The sequence below is a fragment of the Falco peregrinus genome, chromosome 3 (assembly GCF_023634155.1).
Source record: "Falco peregrinus isolate bFalPer1 chromosome 3, bFalPer1.pri, whole genome shotgun sequence".
In the NCBI taxonomy this organism is placed as follows: domain Eukaryota; kingdom Metazoa; phylum Chordata; class Aves; order Falconiformes; family Falconidae; genus Falco; species Falco peregrinus.
The window spans coordinates 119974255-119994718 of record NC_073723.1 but is presented as its reverse complement, the minus strand read 5'-3'; the positions used below and the strand labels follow the sequence as shown (position 1 = coordinate 119994718).

At 51.2% G+C, this 20464-nt stretch overlaps 1 protein-coding gene across 4 annotated transcripts; it reads left to right on the top strand.

Annotated features, from left to right (window-relative positions):
* The first annotated feature begins 3834 nt into the window (after nucleotides 1–3834).
* Nucleotides 3835–19683, top strand: INPP5B (inositol polyphosphate-5-phosphatase B). Of its 4 annotated transcripts, none has more exons than XM_055800049.1 (22): nucleotides 3835–3986; nucleotides 4108–4187; nucleotides 4560–4657; nucleotides 5010–5039; nucleotides 5523–5636; nucleotides 8133–8223; nucleotides 9592–9762; nucleotides 10482–10583; nucleotides 11009–11123; nucleotides 11785–11901; nucleotides 12751–12938; nucleotides 13542–13653; nucleotides 13807–13916; nucleotides 14800–14935; nucleotides 15535–15645; nucleotides 16306–16468; nucleotides 16628–16863; nucleotides 17458–17571; nucleotides 17953–18037; nucleotides 18418–18545; nucleotides 18795–18906; nucleotides 19243–19683. In XM_055800049.1, the coding sequence occupies exons 1-22, from the start codon at nucleotides 3930–3932 to the stop codon at nucleotides 19365–19367; spliced, it is 2595 nt and encodes an 864-aa protein (XP_055656024.1). In that variant the 5' UTR covers nucleotides 3835–3929; the 3' UTR covers nucleotides 19368–19683. The 4 variants fall into 4 exon arrangements, with proteins under 4 accessions (XP_055656024.1, XP_055656025.1, XP_055656023.1 ...); XM_055800050.1 differs by having other exon boundaries at nucleotides 8130–8223; nucleotides 16336–16468; XM_055800048.1 differs by having other exon boundaries at nucleotides 8130–8223.
* The last annotated feature ends 781 nt before the right edge of the window (nucleotides 19684–20464 follow it).

Here is a 20464-nt window from a genome sequence, read left to right as displayed (position 1 = left end):
AAAAGTGCATGATGAGCCCCGTCAGATGGGCCCGAGCTGCAGCCCAGCACATGCCTGGGTGCGAGCAGTTTGGCTGGGCTGCAGGGAGAGCGGTGTTAGCAGCGTGGGGAGGGCGCGGGCACCCACGGGCACCGGCACCCACGGGCACCGCAGCCTTTTCCCTCAGCTGCGTGGAGGGGAAAGTGCTTATCTCTGCAGAGCCTTGTTAAGAGGAAGGAAAAGGAGGCTTGAAACTTGTTTGCTATGCTGGTGTTTCACTGAAGTCTCCTGCAGTTTCAGATGGGGCACGTTGGTCTTTTATCTCTGTCTAAAATGCCTGAGGTAGCGGTGGCCAAACACTGCAGGACAGCGGCGGGTGGGCAGGTTGGAAAGGACCCCTCTGGAAAGAAGGGCTGTCTGAAGCTCAGTTCTTGTCCTCCTGCCCTCTGGACTGATGAATATACAGTCTCCTCTGGCCCTCTCTTGTAGGGGAAAGTGTGTGCAGCGTTCTCCTGTCACGGGGACGGATGTTTCAAAGGCAAGAAGACTGTTGCTAGATGTGTTGTCGGGCACAACTTCTGCGAGGTATGGCCTTGGGGTGAAGAGCGGGACAGCCCAGGAGCCTGCATAGTTCCTGTCATGCCAGTCCTAAAGGCTTGGCAGGACCCTTGGGCTAACGTCTCTCTCCTCCTTCCAGATGAAGAAGATGGGCTTGAATTACATGGCGGGATGTAGCAAAGCTTGCAAGGCTGCCAAACCAGTCTGTGCTGGTGGGGTGAAGGCTGCCTGTTACCAGGAGTGCTGCCCAGCTACCCTGAAAGCTAGCTGCCTGCGACTGGATGGCAAAGTGCACGTCAGTAGCGCTGGGCAGGTGACGCTGGCCCCGCTGCTGAAGCTCATGGCCTGTGGTGTGGTCCTTCTCCTGAATTACAGGGTCTCTGCTTCCCTCCGGGGGTAAGCAGCAGTCCACATGCTCTGCAGCCTGCCCTCTGCAGCGCTCCTTAGGATCCCTGCTGCTCTCTGACTTCAGCCAAGGCCACTATCGAACACCCTCTGCTACGTCCCTGTCCCAGGAACAAGGTGGCCCAGTTGCCCACGGCTGCTTCTCCCCCCGAGCAGGTGCCTCCCACCCCCAGGGTGACCCCAGGCCTCTGCGTGAACCGCGACGGCGGTGGGTGCAGGTTGCTGGTGGGCTCCCGTTTCTGTTCACCTTGTCCTGCAGCACAGCAGCCCTGCGTGCTCTGCTTCCAGAAGAGGCTGCAGGTGCCTGCTCAGGTGCTCTGCTGGGGGGAAATCCTCCTCCCATTTTTGAGCTGCTCTGTGGGCACAGGTGGACATGGGGCTTCCTCTTGGTGTGGCGAGCCGATGCTCTGCTTCATACCTCTGGCTGGTCACGGAGATGATGCTGGTCCCCTGCCCAAGCTCCTGTGGAGCAGGGAGATCCGAGCCGCTGCCCTGTGGGATGCCCTCCTCCATGGGATGCTGTCCCCTTCCCACTGTTAGAGCACCCTTTCCACCTGCTTCCCAGTCCCAGTTCAAGTCTCTTCTGGGTTACAGTTGGAGAGGATGAATTCCTGGGGCCTCGTTACTGCCTCGCTCAGGTTTGGTGAGCAGCCCTTTGTACGTAAGCCAATGTCGTGTGCGAGGGACGCTGAAGCATGGGGTGAAAGCCAGGTCCCCTCTTGTGCCCCTGTCCTGGGTGGCTGTGCAGGCAGGAAAGCCCTTTCATTAGCACGCTTAAGCAGCAGTAGTTTTTCCCCTTGTCTTTCCACCAGCAGCTGATGCAGCCACCCTCAGGGCTGGAGCCCTCCTGGCCCAACCAGCAGGGTACAGGTTACTGACGGGCTGGTTGAGCTGCTTGGAGCTTGTCCGGAAACCCATGCCAGAAAAACAGCTTTCCCCTGGGGGCTGCTCATGTAGCATGGCAGACGTGGCTGCTTCTCTAGCACAACTAGCAGAGGTCACCACTGCTGCTCCTCCAGCCGGCCTGCTGCGTCTGCTCGGGGGCACTCCGCTACGCTTGGCTCTGTAGCCGCCCCGTACAGGACCCTGCCGCTGATCCCAAATCCCACCTCCCATCCCTAAGCTCCACTTTAAATCCCTCACCTTCCCGAGGCTGGTGAGTCCTGGCTCCTGTTTGGTGTCTTACATTTCACTGAATTTTTAAACACTGGTAATCAAGAGTCCCCCGGTGTATCCAGAGGAAAAGCACTTAATCTACACGCTAAGGAAGCTACAAAGGGGAATTCTTCCCTGCACCGCCAAAAATCTGTAGGCCTGGGAGACTTGCAAGCTAATTATGGTTTTGTCTCTGTGCTGCTGGGACTGCAGATGCTGGAATGAGTGACCTCAGGAGTAGGAACAAGAGGGTGTTAAGCCTGCTTACAAACCAGAAAATTCTGCCTTGACTGAAGGCACAGGGTCTGCTCTAGTTAATAATCTGCTTGCAGTGCAGCCTTTCTGGACACCCTCTCGCTCATTAGTTTAAAACTGCTCTGGTGTTGAAATACCTTTTGTATGACTAGGTAAGATTAGTAACTTCACGTTTCATCTCCAAGACTTAGGCAGGAAAATGAGATTAATTTAAAAGTGTCTTACCTTTCAGATGATTCTATTACACATCTATGATTGATTCTCTACTGCTAAAAGCCAAGCAGAGGCGTGAACCATAACCAGAAGCACCCCCCGCGCTCCCCCCCAGCCTCTTGCTGCATTACGTGGAGCTGGCGCGTCGCTTGTTGGGCAGAATTCACCAGTGTCGATGTGCTGTTACTGGTGCAAACACACGCGCTGCTGTCCTCTGCTGCTGTCGGCTCTTTAAAGAAAAGATTGCAAAAGTATAAAACCCCATGTGTCGGTCCCTTGGGGTGTTCGGAGCGTGGCTGGGCATGGTGTGACTGGTGGGGAGGGAGGGAGGCCCAGGAGGGCCGTGGGGGTCCCGGGGGAGCCTCGTGCTGTCCCCTGCAGAAAGGCTTTGCCCGCCAGCCCTTGGGGGTGCGCCGGTGGGGAAGCTGTGGGGCTGGGTGAGCTGGACCCCACAAACACTAGCCAGCCCCTTCCCCGCTGCAGCGCGGCCGCAGCCAGCCCGCTGGAGCCGCAGGACAGGCCTTGGGCCGCGTTTGTAATTCCTTCCAGGCCACAGTGTCAGCATATCTGCAGCAAGTGAAAACAGGATGAAACCCGGGGGTTTTCTGTCTCAAAAATACCCGATAGTGCCATGTTTCTTGCAAGAGTAGAGGTTTAGCATTTACAGCAGCTCTTTCAGCCCCTTCTCCTCGTGCTCCCCCCCGCAGCCCCCAGCCACCCGTGGGTGCCGGGGGGGTGGCAGGGCAGAGGCACAGGGCGTTTGTCGTGATCTCCAGCTCTTGGCTGTTGCTGCTGCTCGGCGGGAAGCGCTGACCTGGGCCGGGCTCTCTGCAGTGCAACAGGCTCTGGTGAAGTTTTCCAGCACCTGCTTAGGCACTTTGCGTTAATTAATTTGCATAATAGCCTGGCAGCTCGGAAGGTGGCTTGTGCCAGCTGGCTCGTCTGGAAATGCAACAACAAAGTAATTCCCGGCGCTGCAAAGAAAAGAGCGGCCGCGGGGGGGACCGGGAGAGCGGCCCTGCAAACACCCCCCCGCCCCCGCCTCGGCGAGGCGGAGCGCGGCCGGGATGCTCCGGGCCTCGCCCCGGCGGGAGGCGGCCGATTGCGGACCCGCTGCCCGGGGCCATTGTTTGCGGGGGCCCCGGTGCCCGCGGGCGGTTCCGCAGCGAGGGGCTGGCGGAGCGGCCGGGGGGGCTGCGGGGGTCCGGGAGCCGCCGCCGCGGGGGGGGCCCGGCCGGGAGCGGGGCGGTGCCGGCGGCGGGAGCGGCCCCGCCCGGGGAGCGCGGCGGGGTGGGGGGGGCGGGGGGGGGCGGCGGGGCCGGGCACGACACGTCGCGACAGCCGTAGCGGAGCCGGTGCGGGGGATGGACCAGTCGGTCGCCATCCAGGAAGGCCTGGCGGAGGGGGCGACCTGCCGGATCGTATCCTTGCCGCGGCCTTGAGCCGCGCGGGGGGGGCGGGCCCCCCGTCCCTGTCCCCGTCCCTGTCCCCGTCCCCGTCCCGGTCCCGCCGTGTCTGCGCTTCCTTGACGCTGAGCCGCAGGCGGTGCAGGCCGTGCTGGCGGCCGGGGGCGGCGCGGGCAGCCGCCTGCTGGGCCTGGTGGAGCGCCGCGGGCAGCACGCGTACGTGGGGGCCGGGGGACGGCGGGCCCTGGGCACCCCTGACCCCCGCACGGCCTGGGGGGGCAGAGCGGCGGGAGGGGGGCGGGGGGCGGTGGGCCCTGGGTACCCCGACCCTTGCATGGCCTGGGGGAGCCCAGAGTGGGCTGGCAGGGGGTGCCCGGGCACTGGGGGTATCCACCCGGTGCCTTTTGCCGGTGCGGTACCCACAGTGGGGCAAGTGAGTGGGTGGGCACACGGTCAAGAAGTTTCTTGGGTGGTGGTGGGAGGCCGCTGTGCTGGCGGGTGCTGCTGGGTGGGCCGGGGTCCGGCTGCCTGCAGTGGCGGCGGTGCCGGAGTCAAGTCGCTGCCTCTGTGTGTGCTCCCTGCCTGCAGCATCCACGTGTACACTCACCGGCGGATGGCCATCGCAGCCGAGGACGTCTGGCTGGAGAAGGTTATCCCCATCAGAGAAGGGTTTGCAGTGGAAGAAGGTACTAACACACTTCGGTGACACTTCGGGCACCTCCAGAGAAGGGGACGAAGGGGCCTGGAGTCCATATTTTGTTGTTCTACATGCTGAAATCTAGGATCTGTTCAGCCTTCCCATTTTTTCTTCAGTTTGTAAGCTGTGGTGATGCTCCTGTGTCATAGCTGGAAGGGCCTAGATTAATTGCTAGGTTAATTGCTCCGCAATCCAGAGCACCCTGTCCCGCCTGCCGCTGTTTGTCCAAAGACTATTCGGGCTGGGAGGAACTTGCAGAGCTCGCTAACTCCAAAGTACCGGCGTGTTCTGCAAACCTATTGCCTAGCACGTTGTAACTGAACTCTGTATTGCTTTTACAGTTGTACTTGACGATGAGCTTCCCGTCATCGGTGAGTTCTGTTGTTGCTTCGGTGCCTGCGTTACAAGCGTTCCTGGGCCCTGCACCAGCTGTGTGCAGTGAAGCAGGCGCGGGGGCTCATGTGGGCCAGGCTGGTGATGGGGGGGATGTTGTCCTGCTGCTGCTGGGGGGCTCGCCGTGCTCTTTGCCGCAGTTTTGTTCATGCTAACAAGTATTGTTAGCCCAGTTCAGCCGAAGCGATCTTTTTTTTCCAAAAATCTTTTGAATTCATGCTGGAATATTAATTAATGTCACTGAATAAGCCGAATACAAATTATTATAAATGTTGATTTTTATATTTTTAAACAGCATTCTCATGTAAAATATGGGAAGGAAACATGACAAGAAAGCACGGGGAGACTTGTTGCTGAAGTCTGCATGTGTGCACATGCTAGCCGCTGTAGAGCAGAGATGTTTGGTTTCTGGAGGCTTGTCAGCACTAAGCATGAGCTCTTTTTTCTCCCAACGTCTTTAGGCTCGGATGTGACCATCCAGATAAGTTCAGAAGATGAGCAGCTCACGGTGCGCTTGCCTTTTGGCTCGCACACACGCACGTTTCTTCAGGAGGTCAGCAGGTGCAGCCGCCCAGGTACGAGCTCGGTGGGGCGCTGGCTGTGACCCGTGGCTTTGGTGGCGGAGGGGCTGGCAGGCCCGGCTGGCGTCGCCTTCGCATGTTTCTTCTCGGTGAGGATGAGCAGCGTGGGCCTCCGCTGCTGGAGCTCGCACCGATCCGTGCCGGTTTGCCAGCGCGGTGGCTGTGCACCCGCCGCGGGCGGTCAGTGCTTTCGGTGGGCAGATCAGGCGCTGCGGCGAGCGAGGGGCAGCCTGACGGGGCTTGGGGGGGCGGTGGGGGCCCAGGCAGCCCCCCCCCGGCGGCCCCGCGCCTCGGCTCCGCTCCCCGTGCCCGCACCGCTCCGGGCCCCGCTGCGGACCCGCCGCCCGGCCCGGCCCTCCCCGCCGGGCGGAGCCGCGTGCGCACGGACCGGCCCCGCGGGGACGCGCTCGGAGCCGCCGCGGCGGCTGGCGGGGGCGCGCGTACGGCGGGGGGCGGGCCGGGGCGGGCCGGGGGGCGGGGCTAGGGGCTGGGGGCGGGGCGGTGGTGCGGAGCGCGGCGATGTCCGCGGGCGGGCGGCCGTGCCGAGGTGAGCGCGGGGACCCGCTGCGGGACGGGGTGGGACGAGGCGGGCGGGAGTCCGCGCTGCGCGGCTGGTTGCGGGCCGCTGCCCGGCTCGGCCGAGGCCCGGCCGCTCCCGCGGGTCGGGGGGGCGAGGCGGCCCGGCCGGGGCTCCCGGCGCCTTGCGGCGGCGGCGGGCAGAGCACCCCGTGGCCGGCGCGGTCCCGGGTCCCGGCCGCCGGCATCGCCCCGGCCGCCTCCCGGGGGTCGGCGGGGCCGGTGCCGCTGCCCCGGGGCTCTGCCCGCCGGCTCCCGCCGCTGCGGGCCGGCCTGCGGGGTGTACCCACGGGTGTCCCACGGTCCCGCTGCGCTCCCCGCGGCCGGGCCGCCGGCGGCAGCGCCCCGGGAGCCGGAGCAGTTCCCGGCCGTCGGTGTGGGGTGCGGAGCCCGAACAGCCCCGCAGCGCCCACCCGGCTGGGCGCCTCGCAAGGCACGGGGGCGCGGCAGGGCAGCGCTCCATGCCGCCTCTTTATCAGTAGGGTATTCAAAAAGAAAAAAAGAGATGAACTTTGGCTGAGTGGCCTTCCTGTTCCAAGGGTAGCAGTTGTCCCGTAAAGTGAAAGTCCAGGTCTGTTCCTGGCAGTGGAGGCAGTTATGGGGTGTTTATCGGGAGAGCTGGCAGAGGCCCTGGCGGTTCTGGTTCAGCACTGAACGCCTGCGGGTCTGTCCCAGCCGCTGGGACGGTGCTTGGCAACGCGTGCAGCACCTCTGAACCGTGGCCATCCCCCTTGGATGCTGCGTGACTTCGGCTGTGCGAGGTCCGAGTCACCTGCTCTGCAACCACCCTCTGCAAATCCTCTTACACAGTCTTTATCCTTAGAGGGCTCTTGGGCAGGAGAGGTTTTCCAAGCTGGGAGTATGGCCACTTGTTAGCTCGTTTACATTCTGAGTGCTTTGGTAAAGTACTTCAAGTTCTGCTTCTGGTTTGCCCTCTTGTCCTGGGAGATAACATTTTAATTTTTCCAAGTTGTGCTCGCTGAAGGAGGAGCTCAGCCGGATGATTAGAACCTTACAATCTTAAGAACAATTTCTGTATCATCATTAGATTTGTGTGCTAAGTAGCATAATCTGAGATTGCTGTTTGCAGGTCTTAAAAGTGGAGAGCCCCAGGCAGAATCCTCTTCTTCAGCTGTTACTTGGCTGCTTGTTGGAGCAGGATGTTGCAGCTGAAAGCAAATGCTGAAAGACTGGTCACTTTTCGCAAAAACGTAGTGGGATGCGTTTAGTGTCACCCCCCTGTTTGGTTATATTTGCATGGTAGCAGCCCTGTTACTTTTTTAGGAATGTGCAGTGTGCATCGAGGCACTTGTTTCTGCTGAGGTACAGTGGAGCCATGTGGTGACTCTGTACTGCACCGGCTTGAGGCAGCGGGGGGGATGGGACGGGGGACGCTTGTGCATTGTTGTGTATTTGCAGATAAGTAGAAACCCTTTAAAGGGTAGTGGGGTTTTTTTTATGAGTTTGTTTTTCCCTTTTTCTTCCTTTCTTTGTACTTCCTGTCTTGCTTCAGAAAGGAAAAATCTGTTATTAACATACATTTTTTTGATTCCCAGGATAAAGCCCTGGATTTTGTGCTGCTAAGTCCTTTACAGCTTAGCTGTAAAGGAAAGCCAACAGCAACCTGCTCCAGCAGCAGGCAGGCAGCGTGCAGCGGTTCTGTGGCTCTCCACAGCCGCATGGCATGCCAGTGTCAATTCTTCCTCCGGAGGGGAAGCTGCGCCACCACAGAACAGTTCTGTCAAAACAAATTTAATATATCAGATAACTGAAAGAGAAACTGCGGGGCACTTTGTTACTCCACACAAACCTAAATTATATTCTGCTTGCAGATTTTTGCCAGTGTTTGCATCTATTGGTAAATTAAAGAACGCTTTGTGTTTAATGTAAAACTTACTGGTTTTTTTCCAGAAGTGCTTGGCTCTGAAGGTGTCAAACAGAATGGAAAAAAGGTTGCAGTTAGTCAGAACCGGAGCCATGACAGCACTGATAAAAGTGCTCCCAGGTATGGTATCTCTCTTGCTTTTTGTGTAGGTTTAGTGAAGCAGTTGAAGGCAGAGTTGCACACGTCATCTCTTTGTGGAAGGTCTAGTGAGGAGTAAAAGTGGTGGCAATGTTTCTTTGCCGGTTTAGCTATGCCTCCCCTCTGCAGAGGATCTCTGTATAGTGACAGTAAATACATGTAGCACCAAAGTTCTGGGTACTTCTGGGGATTGTGTATGGATGGAATGAACTGCGGTGGGCAAATTGTTGATGCTTTGATGTCTAGAGGAAGAAAAAGAAAGTGCAGGGAGCTTTCTTGTCTGGGCTTCCTGGTTTTCAACTGGAAACCGCATGGGGAAGTTGGCATCTGATGCTGGTGTGTGAGGTCTGTGCACACACCAGTGCTCGAGCAGTCTTGCAGCAGCATTATCTGGTTCCATCTGCCGGCGACCGTGTCGGTTACAGTCCCCAGAGGTGCTGGGGTCTAGATCAGAAGCTGGCAAATTTTTGAGAAGAGGATCTGCAGATTCTAGTCAGGAGAGAAAAAATTCAGCATCAGCACGCTGTCAAAATTTTAGTGGGAATTTCAGCGCAGTCTCTCAGTAACAGTCCTGCTAGTCCCCTATTTGGGCATATTTTTGCTGTTCAGTGGGACGGGACCCGTGAGCGTTGTTTATTTTGAGTTGAGAGAGCTTTGGCTGAGGGCCACTGTGCCTCATAGATACGCTCTGAAAACGCTACAGTTTCATTTTCCAGTTCCCAGGACTTTGTGGACCCTGCTGCATATCCTTCAAAGTCTGTCTGTGCGCTGTCCTTGGCACTGATGTGCAGGTTGTTGACCCTAAATTCATACCATCCGCTTGCTTGTGGGAGCTCCCAAGCTGTGGCATTGTTACTGTTGCAAAAGGAGTATGCAAAGCCACGAGATACTAAATAAAACCACCTCTACCTCCATCTGCTCTGTGCTGCTTCCTTTCTAGGCAGAGTTGGGAGTTTTTCACCAGAAGGCTTTTAGAACAAATGCGGTTTTTCATTCTTCTGCTCAGCCCTTCTGACCTCAGCAGAGGCAGCGGGAGAGGAGGTTTGCATCTCCTTGCTCCAGTAAGCAGGAAAGGAGTACAGTTTTTTTATTAACATCCAGGTGTGAGTAATGCCTGCTCTGAATCAACAGGCTGCACTAGGTTAGTGAGTTAATTAAACTGGTTTTATCTAGAGAACTGAGCCATTTTAAGAAATGCTCCTCTTTAGTCTTAGCTTACCCTAAACATGACTGTCTATCTTTAGTGAAAAAGACAGATAAATGCAAATCAAGTCCTCAGCAGCAGAAATAAGCTGTTGAGTGTGTGTGTATATCATGGGTTTCAGCATGCAGTTTTGCTTTCATTTGCAGGCAAAACAAACTGAAACCTGAAGTGACAACTGAGATGGTACGGTCCTCCAGTGTAATGGCTTCAAACAAGGCTTCGATATTATCAGAACCAAAGTTTGGACTAAGAGATACTATTGTTAAATCTCAGCTTGTACAAATGGAGGATTCCTACACGTATGTCCAGAGCTTCAGGTAATGATCATTCCTGAGAGGAACTTATTTTTGTGGGGAGTGAGTTAGTATAAGCTGTCGAGATAACTCATGTTCATTATTTCATCTAGTATCCCTACAAATAGGAAATTTTGTAGAAAAGTATGATCCGTGCTTTCCAGAACAGCTTTCTTTCCTCGTTTAGGCATTAGCAGGGTGGAATTTAATTTGTGTCTCTGCTATGGCTTGCCTCATGGTTCTTGTTGTGAAAATGGCCTTTTTGAAATTACTTTTCCCTGTGCTTATTTCAGACAGTCTCTGGAAATACATCAATTCTGTGCACCTCTGGCCTTTTCCCTCACTGCTCCTGTTCATTACTTACCCACATAGTCGTTCCAATAAGATCATAAGAGCTTGGGTGAAATATATAATTAGGACGAAAACTTTACCGTGCTTGAAATCCTTTTAAGTGTGTCATTCTGTGAATTTATAATTTCAAATTGCTACTGCACAGCTCTAGTCATCTTTTTTTTAATAGTATTTGTAAAAATGTGTATCCTTATGTAAAACATGTCTGTAAAGCTACTACTGTAATTGAATCATTTTAGGGATTTAAAGTTTGTCACATTTTCCTAATGCCCCCCTGGAAATATGTTACTTCTAAATAGTTATGTGTAGTAATAAGTGCATGGGTTAATAATAGTGTTACTTCCATCAGCTGTACAATTTGCAGTTCTGGGATTTAGTTAATTTCTTTGCAGATTTTTTGTTGGGACATACAATGTGAATGGTCAGTCACCCAGAGAAAGCCTCCAGCCTTGGCTGAGGTGTGATGCTGAGCCTCCAGACATCTACTGCGTGGGGTGAGTGTCTCTTTCTGGCCCATCCTCCCAAACCGTGACTGTGGGTTGCTTGCTTGTGAATCTGTGGCTTGGTGTCCAGCCAAGACACTGCAGCTCAGGAACGTTTGCACTGCCTGACTGCATTGCAGAGCTTTCACGTGTGTGTTTGCGTGGCCTGACGGGGCTGCTGTTCTGGTGGGGTTTGGACTCTCTGGCAAGTTACTGTTGGACACTCTGCAATGTTACAAAGTCTTTAATGCCATTCAATTTCATATTAATAGTCACATAGCTTATACATTTAACATACCTCTAAAATCAGCATAACTGAATGTGGGTTTTCAGTTATCAATTTAGTGAGTATAAATTGATTTAGTTCTTTCCCAGAGGAAAGGGCTCGAGGGTTACAAACAAGTGCATGCATCCATGGGTTCCTTCCTCTAACGCAGTTTCCAGGAGCTTGATCTGAGTAAAGAAGCCTTCTTTTTCAATGACACTCCGAAGGAAGAAGAATGGTTTAAAGCTGTAACTGATAGTCTTCACCCAGATGCCAAATACGCAAAGGTAAATGTGGCTTTTGGGGAGCTTTGTGTGTGGAATAATTTTCCACTTGGGCCTCTTTTCCCTTGGCTTTTTCTTGTTCTCACGTGCTGTGTCTGCCAGAGGCACGCTGTCTGCAGGCTCTGCTCGGTCAGGAGCACTGTGAAGGGGATGTAGGTAGTGTGGCTGTGCAGGGTACCAAGGCAGCGGGCAGGACAGGAGACCAGAGCTGGGCATCCACGCGTGCAGGAAGCTCCTGCTGTCTTGGTGGAAGAGAATAGGAAGTATCCTAGCTTCTTCCATGTCCGTCTCCACGACGCACAGTAGAATGAGGTGTGAAGGAAGACTTGGTAGGAATACTGCTTATGTTTTGACTCCTGCTCCTTTGGTCTGCTTTGTCTCTTGTCATTGTTGTTGAAGGGGGGCTCCTTCCATGGGCTACGCCTGTGCTGTAGGTTTTGCTTTGGGCTTCAACTTCATTTACTGGGGTGTTGGTCCTTGGCTCCCTCCTGCGCTGTGCTGCTGGAGTGCCAGTGTGCTGTGAGCTCAGCTGGTCCCTTGGATGAGCTTGGAACTCTGTTCTAATTCATCTGTGTTTTGGTGACGCGTGTTCTGGACTAGGGGGTGATGTGCTTTCTCTCATCAAACCTCTCCCATTCTAGTATTTAATGGATCTGTTTTTCAGGTGAAACTGGTGCGGCTGGTGGGAATCATGCTTCTGTTGTATGTGAAAGCAGACCTTGCTTTGAACATCTCCGAGGTGGAAGTCGAGACTGTGGGAACTGGAATTATGGGGAGGATGGTAAGAATCGCAACTGCGTGAGAAGGGGTGAGATTCAGAAGAGCCCTGGAGAGCCCCTCTCCTTAGGTGTAGTGGTTATTTCCCCAGCTGAGGGGTGCAGCTGTCTTGAGAGGCACATAGTCCTGTCCCTGTGCCAGCTCAGGGTGTTGCTAGAAGGAATTGGCGTGTGCTCGCAAAGGCTCAAAGATCGTAAGGGAGAATCTTCTCTGAAGACTTCTTTTTTTTTTCCCTGATTGCATGTGCTGGGCTGTGTGGGGCCTTGCTCTCATGTGATTTTGCCCAAAGGAAATAACACAAAGGGACTTGAGTAGAAGAAACGTGTCTATCCAGATTAGTTTTCCTGAGTACTTCCTGGCCTTTTGCCATTCCACACCGTTGGAAAGTGGAAAGTCTGTGCCCTTTGAATGTAGATTCTGTGAGCGTTGCAGCTAGAATTTATCAAAGGTATCTTTGACCAGCTAAGCCACATGCTTCCTCCGCCATTTACAAATTTGTTACGATTTGCACTGGAAGATCCAATTCGTTGCTAAGTAGATTTTGGGACTTGCTGAGGTAACTGACCAGCTGCCTCTCTGATTTTAATTTCCTTTTGTATTAGCAAATTCCTGAATTGCAGTCTGGAGTTCTGTGTGCTTGCTTGTTATGTTCTGTTGCTGTGTGCAACCCTCAGTGAGTTACTGACTTGAATTCATGAGGTAGTTATCACTAATTGGCGTTTTCAGCCTTTTCCTTCCTCTGGAATTAAATGCTTTTCCTCAACGTCTTCTGGCTAGTGAACTGCTGGTAGCTCATTAGTGGATTCATCTGTTGTGTAAATGCTTCTGACCAATGTCTGTCTTTATCTTTCAGGGTAACAAAGGTGGTGTTGCCATAAGGTTTAAATTCCATAATACTAGCGTGTGCATTGTGAATTCTCACCTTGCTGCACACATGGAGGACTATGAGCGGAGGAACCAGGACTTCAAAGACATCTGCTCTCGGATGCAATTCTGCCAGTCAGATCCAAATTTGCCCCCTCTCACTATTGGCAAACATGAGTAAGCTTCTTGTCTGACTGTGTGAATCGCTTGTGTGTGGCCAGGAGGAGCCTTGCAAATGTTTTGGGGTGTGGGCGTGAGGTGCTGCCAGCAGGGCGGTGAGAAGGGGGTGCCCCAGTGATCTACCTGTCAGCCTGGAAGGGCCAGAAGTGCTTTACCGTAACCCTGGTTTGGAGAGTGGTTGCCTGTACAGTTCTGACAAGTCACTTGCCTTATGCTCTTCCAGGTCTCGTTTTATTTTCAAGCACAAAGTGGGAATGGGGCAATAATATGCATTGATTTCCCCAGTGGGCTGTGGGATTTAATCGGTGTGGAATATTAAAGGTAGAGTTATTAAGAGGTAGTAACAAACATGCAGAACGGGAATTAAAACCAGCAAAGGTAGAAAATGTAGCTTCTTTTTGAAGTTTGCAGTCTTGTTGTCTCTGATGGAGAAGCAGACACAGCGCCCAGCTGATCTGTTGGGATGAGAAGAGCTTGTGCTTGCACGAGGTGGTGGGGGGCACTGCTGCGGTGGTGGTGGGCACTGCTGCAGGGCTGTGCTTCCCCGTCTCGGACATCTTCAGGCCTCTGTGCAGACGTCTGGTGTACGTTCTCTTTCAGTGTGATCTTATGGTTGGGTGACCTCAACTACCGGCTAGAAGAACTGGATGTGGCAAAAGTGAAGCAGCTTGTAGATGAGAAAGCATTTCTAGAGCTTTGCCAGTATGACCAGGTACTGATGCCTCACCTGCCTGCAGGTGGTGCTGAGGGTGCTGGTTAGAAACTGCACACGTTCTCCTTGGCCAAACGCCTCCCTCTCAGTTCATATGGGAATTGCGCTTGAGCTTATTTAAAATCAAATTTTTCTTTTTTTTTTCTTTCGTAGCTAAAGAGGCAGATGAATGCAAATGCAGTCTTTGAAGGCTTTACAGAGGGAGAGATTTCTTTCCAGCCAACATATAAATATGATGCTGGCTGTGACGACTGGGACACAAGGTACGGTGATTGCCTCATATGTGATGCTACCAGTGGCTAATGTTATCATTGAAGGAAGTAAAAACAAAGCTAAAAAGAATTGTAGATCTAATGGCTATAAATAGGAACAGTTCTGACATTATTGCTGTTCCTCTCCCTTGGTTCCAAAATCCATCTCCAGTTTATGTCTACTTATGTTGCTTTTCTTCCACTACTTTCTGTCAGATTTTCCTTATCTTTTTCCCAGGAGTAATCCATTGGGTTTCCTCTTAATCAGAGGTGTGCAAAATTAAGGAATCATTTTAGTTAGTTTCATTCTTTTTGTTTGGTTTGGCTTCTTTTTCCCAAAGCAAAATTTTTGGGGTCTTTTATTTGGTGATACCTGCTCAGGACAGACTGGCTGGGGTTCAAAATGGTGCCTGTGTGCTGTCTGTTGCTGAGTGCATTCCCCAAAAGACTGGGAGAGCCATCGTTCCTGTAACGTGCTATGGAGCGTGGCTGACCTGGTGGTGGCAAACTGGGAACATTGGCTTCAAGTGTGGGAATGAAATCTGTGCAGCAGTCAGTGGGGAAAAAAAATAAAATTAAGTTGTAAACTGTAAATGTGAAGCCTGAGTTCTTACTTTTCATGGTTCTTCCAGTCAAAAGTATCTCTTGAGTATTGGTTTGCGTGTGAATTGTATCAAAAGAACAAAATAAACAGTTGCATCTTTGAAGTAGAAAGTAAAGCATGATCTAGAGATACCTAATGGCAGACAATCAAAGTTTAACTACTCCAAGGAACTGGAAAATAGAGCTTTGATAGAGAGCTCTAGGCCGTGGCAGGAGAGTCTCTGGGAGAGCAGTATTCTGCCTTGTTACTACCTGAATTGTGCCTGGAAACCGTAATTTTTACCTGTTTCAGTGAGAAGTGTCGTATTCCAGCATGGTGTGATCGGATACTCTGGAAAGGGCAGAACATTGCTCAGCTGAGCTATCGCAGCCACATGGCTTTGAAGATCAGTGATCATAAGCCAGTCAGCTCTGTGTTTGATATCGGGGTAAGTATGTCAGTGCTGAAGGAAATAACTCCCCTGACCTCCTCCTCCATGTGGGGAGAGGGGGAAGGAGGAGGGAGGTTCTCCTGCTGATTTCCCTCTCCTCCTGCTTTTTAGGCACCCACAGAGAACAATGGCTAAAAGGTGGGGTAGATAAGATACTGAGATAGGATTGTTGTTCGTAGTAAGCTAGGGCTGTGTTAAGTGATACTTCAGCAGAATAATGCATGAATATCTGTTTTTTTTTCAGAAGTGTTCTTTTGCCTTTTTTCTTATTTTCCTATTAATTTTCACAGAAACTTGCAGTGCAGCAATGCTACATCATTGATGACACTAGTAAAACTTTTTCTGGTGGGGAAAAAAAAAAGCAGCTGGTTGAGTACTGAGTGGGTGACTGTCTTGCTAATTATGGCAAGGCCCTTTACTGTTGGCTCCTGAGGAGATCTTGGAGCATTCGTGCTCCACCTGGCTCTGTTCATTACATGTGTTGTATACGCTACTGTGCTGCTAAAATCAAATCGCTTTGTGTGTTTCCAGCTGTGTTACAGCTCTCCTGCAGTGGCACAGTAAATGCCAGTTGGTGCAGTGTGTGTCCTTTTCAGGTGAAGGTTGTGAATGAGGAGCTCTATCGAAAAGCCTTTGAAGAAATAGTCCGCTCCCTGGACAAGCTGGAGAATGCCAACATTCCCTCGGTGACCCTCTCCCAGAGAGAGGTAGGGTGTGTTCATGTGCTGGGACTCACTGGAGGAGCCGAGCAACCCTAAACCCCAGGAGTGTGTGCTGGCAGTAGGAGGTGGACTCTAGACCTTGAGGTCTAGTTCCAAAGTAGTAGAATATTTTGACTTGCAACTGTTCTCTGTTTACAAGCCCTAGAAATACTGGTTGCTGTTTAGATGCTGCTAAATTCCATTCACAGTACCAGGCTGAAATGTAGAGTGTGTTACTCCCTGAGGTGGGAGGAGAGAGAGAGAGAGAGAGTAAATGGGTAGTTTGTGGCCCTTGCTCCTTTCTCTTTGAAACATAAAATGCAAAATATGAAGGATTTGGAGAAGGTCACAAAGGCATTTACTTTGTGTATTGGGGACTAAAAAAGATAAGCAAATGAGACATTTGAGGCTACAGCTATCTTGTTCTCAAGTTTCATTGAGGTTATTTGAGGGGAGCATTTGTTTTAAAGGGCCCACTGATGCAAACGACTTTAGCAAACAGTAAGCAAATGTAATCCTGTGCAATCCTGGAAGAGGTGGGATGCAGGAGCAAGAGGGTTAATCTGGGTATCTTGCTGTCTAATGATTAAACCACAGGACAGGAATTGTTGCTGGTGCTTGGCAAGGTGGAACTGGCTGATGGTATTGACTGACATTTGTTTCTAGTTCCATTTTGTGGATGTTAAATACATGCAGCTGCAGGTAGAGAAGTTTACAGTCCGCAACGGACAAGTGCCCTGCCAGTTTGAGTTTATCAGCAAACCAGATGAGAAAACCTACTGCAAGGAGTGGCTGATTGCTAACCCCAGTAAGGGCTTTCTGCTGTCAGGTGAGCTCCTCGTTGTTCATCTCATGTTAATGAACTAATATTGTCACCTTCTGGCTTAGTTCTCTGCTGTTTTGAGAGTGCTATGCCTATTTGCAGGTTTCTTGGTTAATACCTTTTTTTTTTAACTGAGTACACCTTTGTTTTATCATCTTCTGGCAGATGCTGAGATCACAATTGAGTTGGAGGTGTTTGTTAATAAATCAACAGCTACACACTTAAACTCTGGAGAGGAAAAACTTGAAGATATCTTGGTCTTGCATCTTAACAGGGGGAAGGATTACTTTCTGTCTGTAACAGGCAACTACTTGCCAAGTTGCTTCGGGTCTCCCATTCATACGCTGTGTTACATGAAGGAACCGATTCAGGACATGTCAGAAGAATCCATTCGGAAACTTGTGAGTTAAAGACAAGATTCCCTTCTGAACCAGCGAGAACCATTAAAGCTAGATTGAAGTCCTGTTCGTTGCTAAAGAGCCTTCTTCCACTTCCCTGGTCCATAGTCTGAGAATGCTGATACAGCTTGTGCTTCCCAGTGCGCCACCTTCACAGCCTGCATTAGTTCTTCACGTGGATGAACCAACCCATTTCATGTAGAGAGCACTGAAAATTAGATCCCACTTGCACATTTAAAATGCGTGTGACTTCTAAAGGTAGACCTTTACCTGGGAGCCTTTGGCTTTCTCCATATTGAATGGAGAGGTGTGTGTTTATGTGAGGCATGACGTAACGTTTCCATAGAGCTGAGCATATGTGAAGTATGTTTGTGAGAGCAGATTGTTTCTTGTCTGGATTTATGATACAAATGTGCCTGTTGTTCCAGTCTTTATGAAGACTGGTGAGTGAAGCTGCACAGTTTCTTGACAAGTCTTAATTCTCAGGTGTAAGCTTTGTGAAGCATTTTTGTGGAGTTGAATAAGAACTCGGCTAGCTACCTTTTCCTTTCTTTTTTTTTTTTTTCCTTCTCCCTCCCCACGCCTCCCCTCTTTCAGACCCTGATGCCGCTGGAAATGAGTGGTGATGCTCTTCACACTGAAAAGCCTATGGATATTCCAAAAGAGCTGTGGATGATGGTGGATCACTTGTACCGCAATGCTTCCCAGCAGGTAGGCAGTGTTTGTACTAGAAACACAGAACAATTTGTTTGCGTTAGGTTTAGTTTTGAACGAGATGCTGGCAATAGCTAACTTTGGATGTTTGGCCGATGGTAAAGAGAGAGAAAGAACATCTGTGATGCGACCCTGGTGCCCCAGGTTTTGCTGTTTGGTGATGGTGACCTTGTCTACATGTGGCATGCATCAGCAGCTGTCCTTCTGCATTGCTCTCTACTGCAGTGCTGCAGCCTTCCCAGAGCTGCTCGTGGTGAGACTTGTGCCGATAACAACCAAATTGGAGAGATTTTTCCAGCCAGATTACAACAACATTGCTCTGTTTACCCAAATAACTTTTTTATTTTCTTTGAGACTGACTAATGGTCATCTTTGCAGGAGGACCTGTTTCAGCAGCCAGGCCTCAGATCTGAATTTGAGCAAATCCGAGATTGTTTGGACAAAGGAATGCATGATACCCTTTGTATCCTTTTAGATTGATGTCTGGTAAGGCTCACTCTGCCTTAGTGATCAAAGCTGAAAAAGATTTTATCAATCTCCTATGCCCCACCATGGTTTTTAAATTACTGTCTCCCATCTCGGGGTAAATGAGATCTGCAGTTCCTTGCTACTCCTTGTAACCAGTACAGAAGCCTCTGCTAAGTCCTTGTGATGTTGATGAATTATGTAAGTGTCTGACTGCCAGCAGAAGCAGCTTGCTGTTTGGCATCAAGTGATTGAACTCAAAGCTGTGAACAATAGGAAGAGATCTTGGAGACCTAAGCAAAGATTAATGTTTCATCAGAAGCATGACCAAAATAGATCACACTGTGCTTGCCTCTTCCTTAACCATCTTTGGATCAGTTGGCAGCAACCACTCGGTAGCAGAAGCCCTGCTGCTCTTCCTGGAAAGCCTGCCAGAGCCTGTCATCTGCTACAGGTTATACAGCAGCTGTTTGGAGAATGCCAGCAACTACCTGCTGAGCAGTCAGGTATTGCTGGCTTTGCTGGGAGGCTGTTTCTGCAATTCTGGAGTGAGGGGAGGGAAACTGTTTTATGCCAGACCAGTAACAGGTTTTTGCTCTCAGAAACTTAAGTCATCTGATAATAGAAAGGATCTAGAACTGGTGCTCCTTGGTGATTAAGAGCTGTTAGTATTTCTAGACAGGGTGATGTTGCTAAGCCATTGCCTTGTCTTTGATATGAATGTTGTTGTTTTGTTGGGTTTTTTTCCTCCTCAGATTATCTCTAGCCTGCCAGTGTGCCATAAAAACGTATTTGAGTATCTAATGGCATTTCTACGAGAACTACTGAAAAATTCAGGGAAAAACCACTTGGATGTGAATATTCTTGGTAAGGCGAGCAAAATAACAGTTCTGTTTGGAGGGGTTTTGTGGTTTGTGTAACAAAACACGTTTCTCCAAAGTGAGTGCAGTCATGGCCTCTATTGTTTTGAAGCATTTAATAACGAGCAAATAGTCCACAGAAAACCAGTCATTGCAGTAGACTGAAAAAAAGTTGTGAAGTGATGTGTGGGTCATCAGCTTTTTCCTACCCTGTTCTGAAGGCAGGCACTCTCTGACTGTGACTGGTTGGGATTGGTGGAATTACCCTTGGTAAGCTGCTGCTGACAGGCTCTTCCTGTGTCTGTGTGCCCCCCCCCTTTTTTTTTTTTTTTTTTTAATGCAGCTAGTATATTTGGTGGCTTATTACTTCGACCTCCTCCTGGACATCCTGCACCTGATATTACTGAAAAGAGGAAAGCTCAGCAATTTATCTATCAGTTCCTCTTGAGAGAAGACAATTTACCATGAATTTCAGATGCAGCTAATCTGATTTTTTAGATATCAAATTACTGTAAAAATATTTTTTTTTGTACAGCATACTGGCTTTTTTGTTTATATCACAGTATTTTATACAATCTATTGCTTTTGAAGACACAGATCTGGCAGTTGGAATGAGTTGTCACTGTTTAAGCTGTAAAGTATATAAAATTTATAAGCAAGCTATATGTAGACAGGCAAAAATACAAAATCCAATACTTACGCTGTATTTTATTTAACTTGTATTAAAACTCAGAATTTTTAAGTCCTTGTTATTTAAATAAAAAGATCTCGGTGTGTTTTTCCAGCCTGTCTGCCTCTTTTTGATGGTGACGGGTTGAGGGTCTTGGTTGGTTGGCAGTAGGTGGCCTGGAGCAGTTTAATACCACGCCTCATGTAGCAATTAAAAAGCGTGATATGAGTTGTTCCCTGGTCTTCCACTCTCCACCTAACTCTTTGAGACCACGTAGCAATGTGAATGAGCCAGTGGAGTTAAGGGACCCCATCTGCAAGAAGGTGGGTTATTTTAAAGAGGTGCTGGCGCCTGTGGGGGGTGTGGCTGGAGCCGCAGGCGCTGGCAGGGTGCAGGGGAGACACGGGTGCAGCTGTAAGGAAGGGAGGCCTCGTCCCTGAGGGGCTCTGCGACATACAGCATCCTGAGTGGCCGGGGCACAGGTGTTTGCTGGGCAGCAAGCAGCCTGTGCTGTGGGGCCCGGGGTTGGCGTTGGTGCTGCGGCCTGTGCTGTAGCAGGGCCGGTGCTGCAGCCCGTGCTGCGGGGCCCGGGGTTGGTGTTGGTGCTGCGGGCCGTGCTGCGGGCCCCGGGGCCTGTGCAGGCCCGCGCCGAGGGGAAGCGGGAGTGCCGAGAACTGTCTCAGCCCGCGCGCTCTGCCTGCACACTGCCGCCCGGGGAAGAAACAGCCGGGTTTCTCGTGTAACTGTATTTCGATGCTCTACGCCTATGTGAAGGCCGGCTGCGGTGCGTGCACGGTGTACCCGCCGCTGCGGGGCCTCCCGCCGCCTGCTGCAGCCCGGGGCGCGGGAGAGGGTGTGGGGGTGTGAGTGTGGGTGTGTGCGCGCGTGTGCGTGT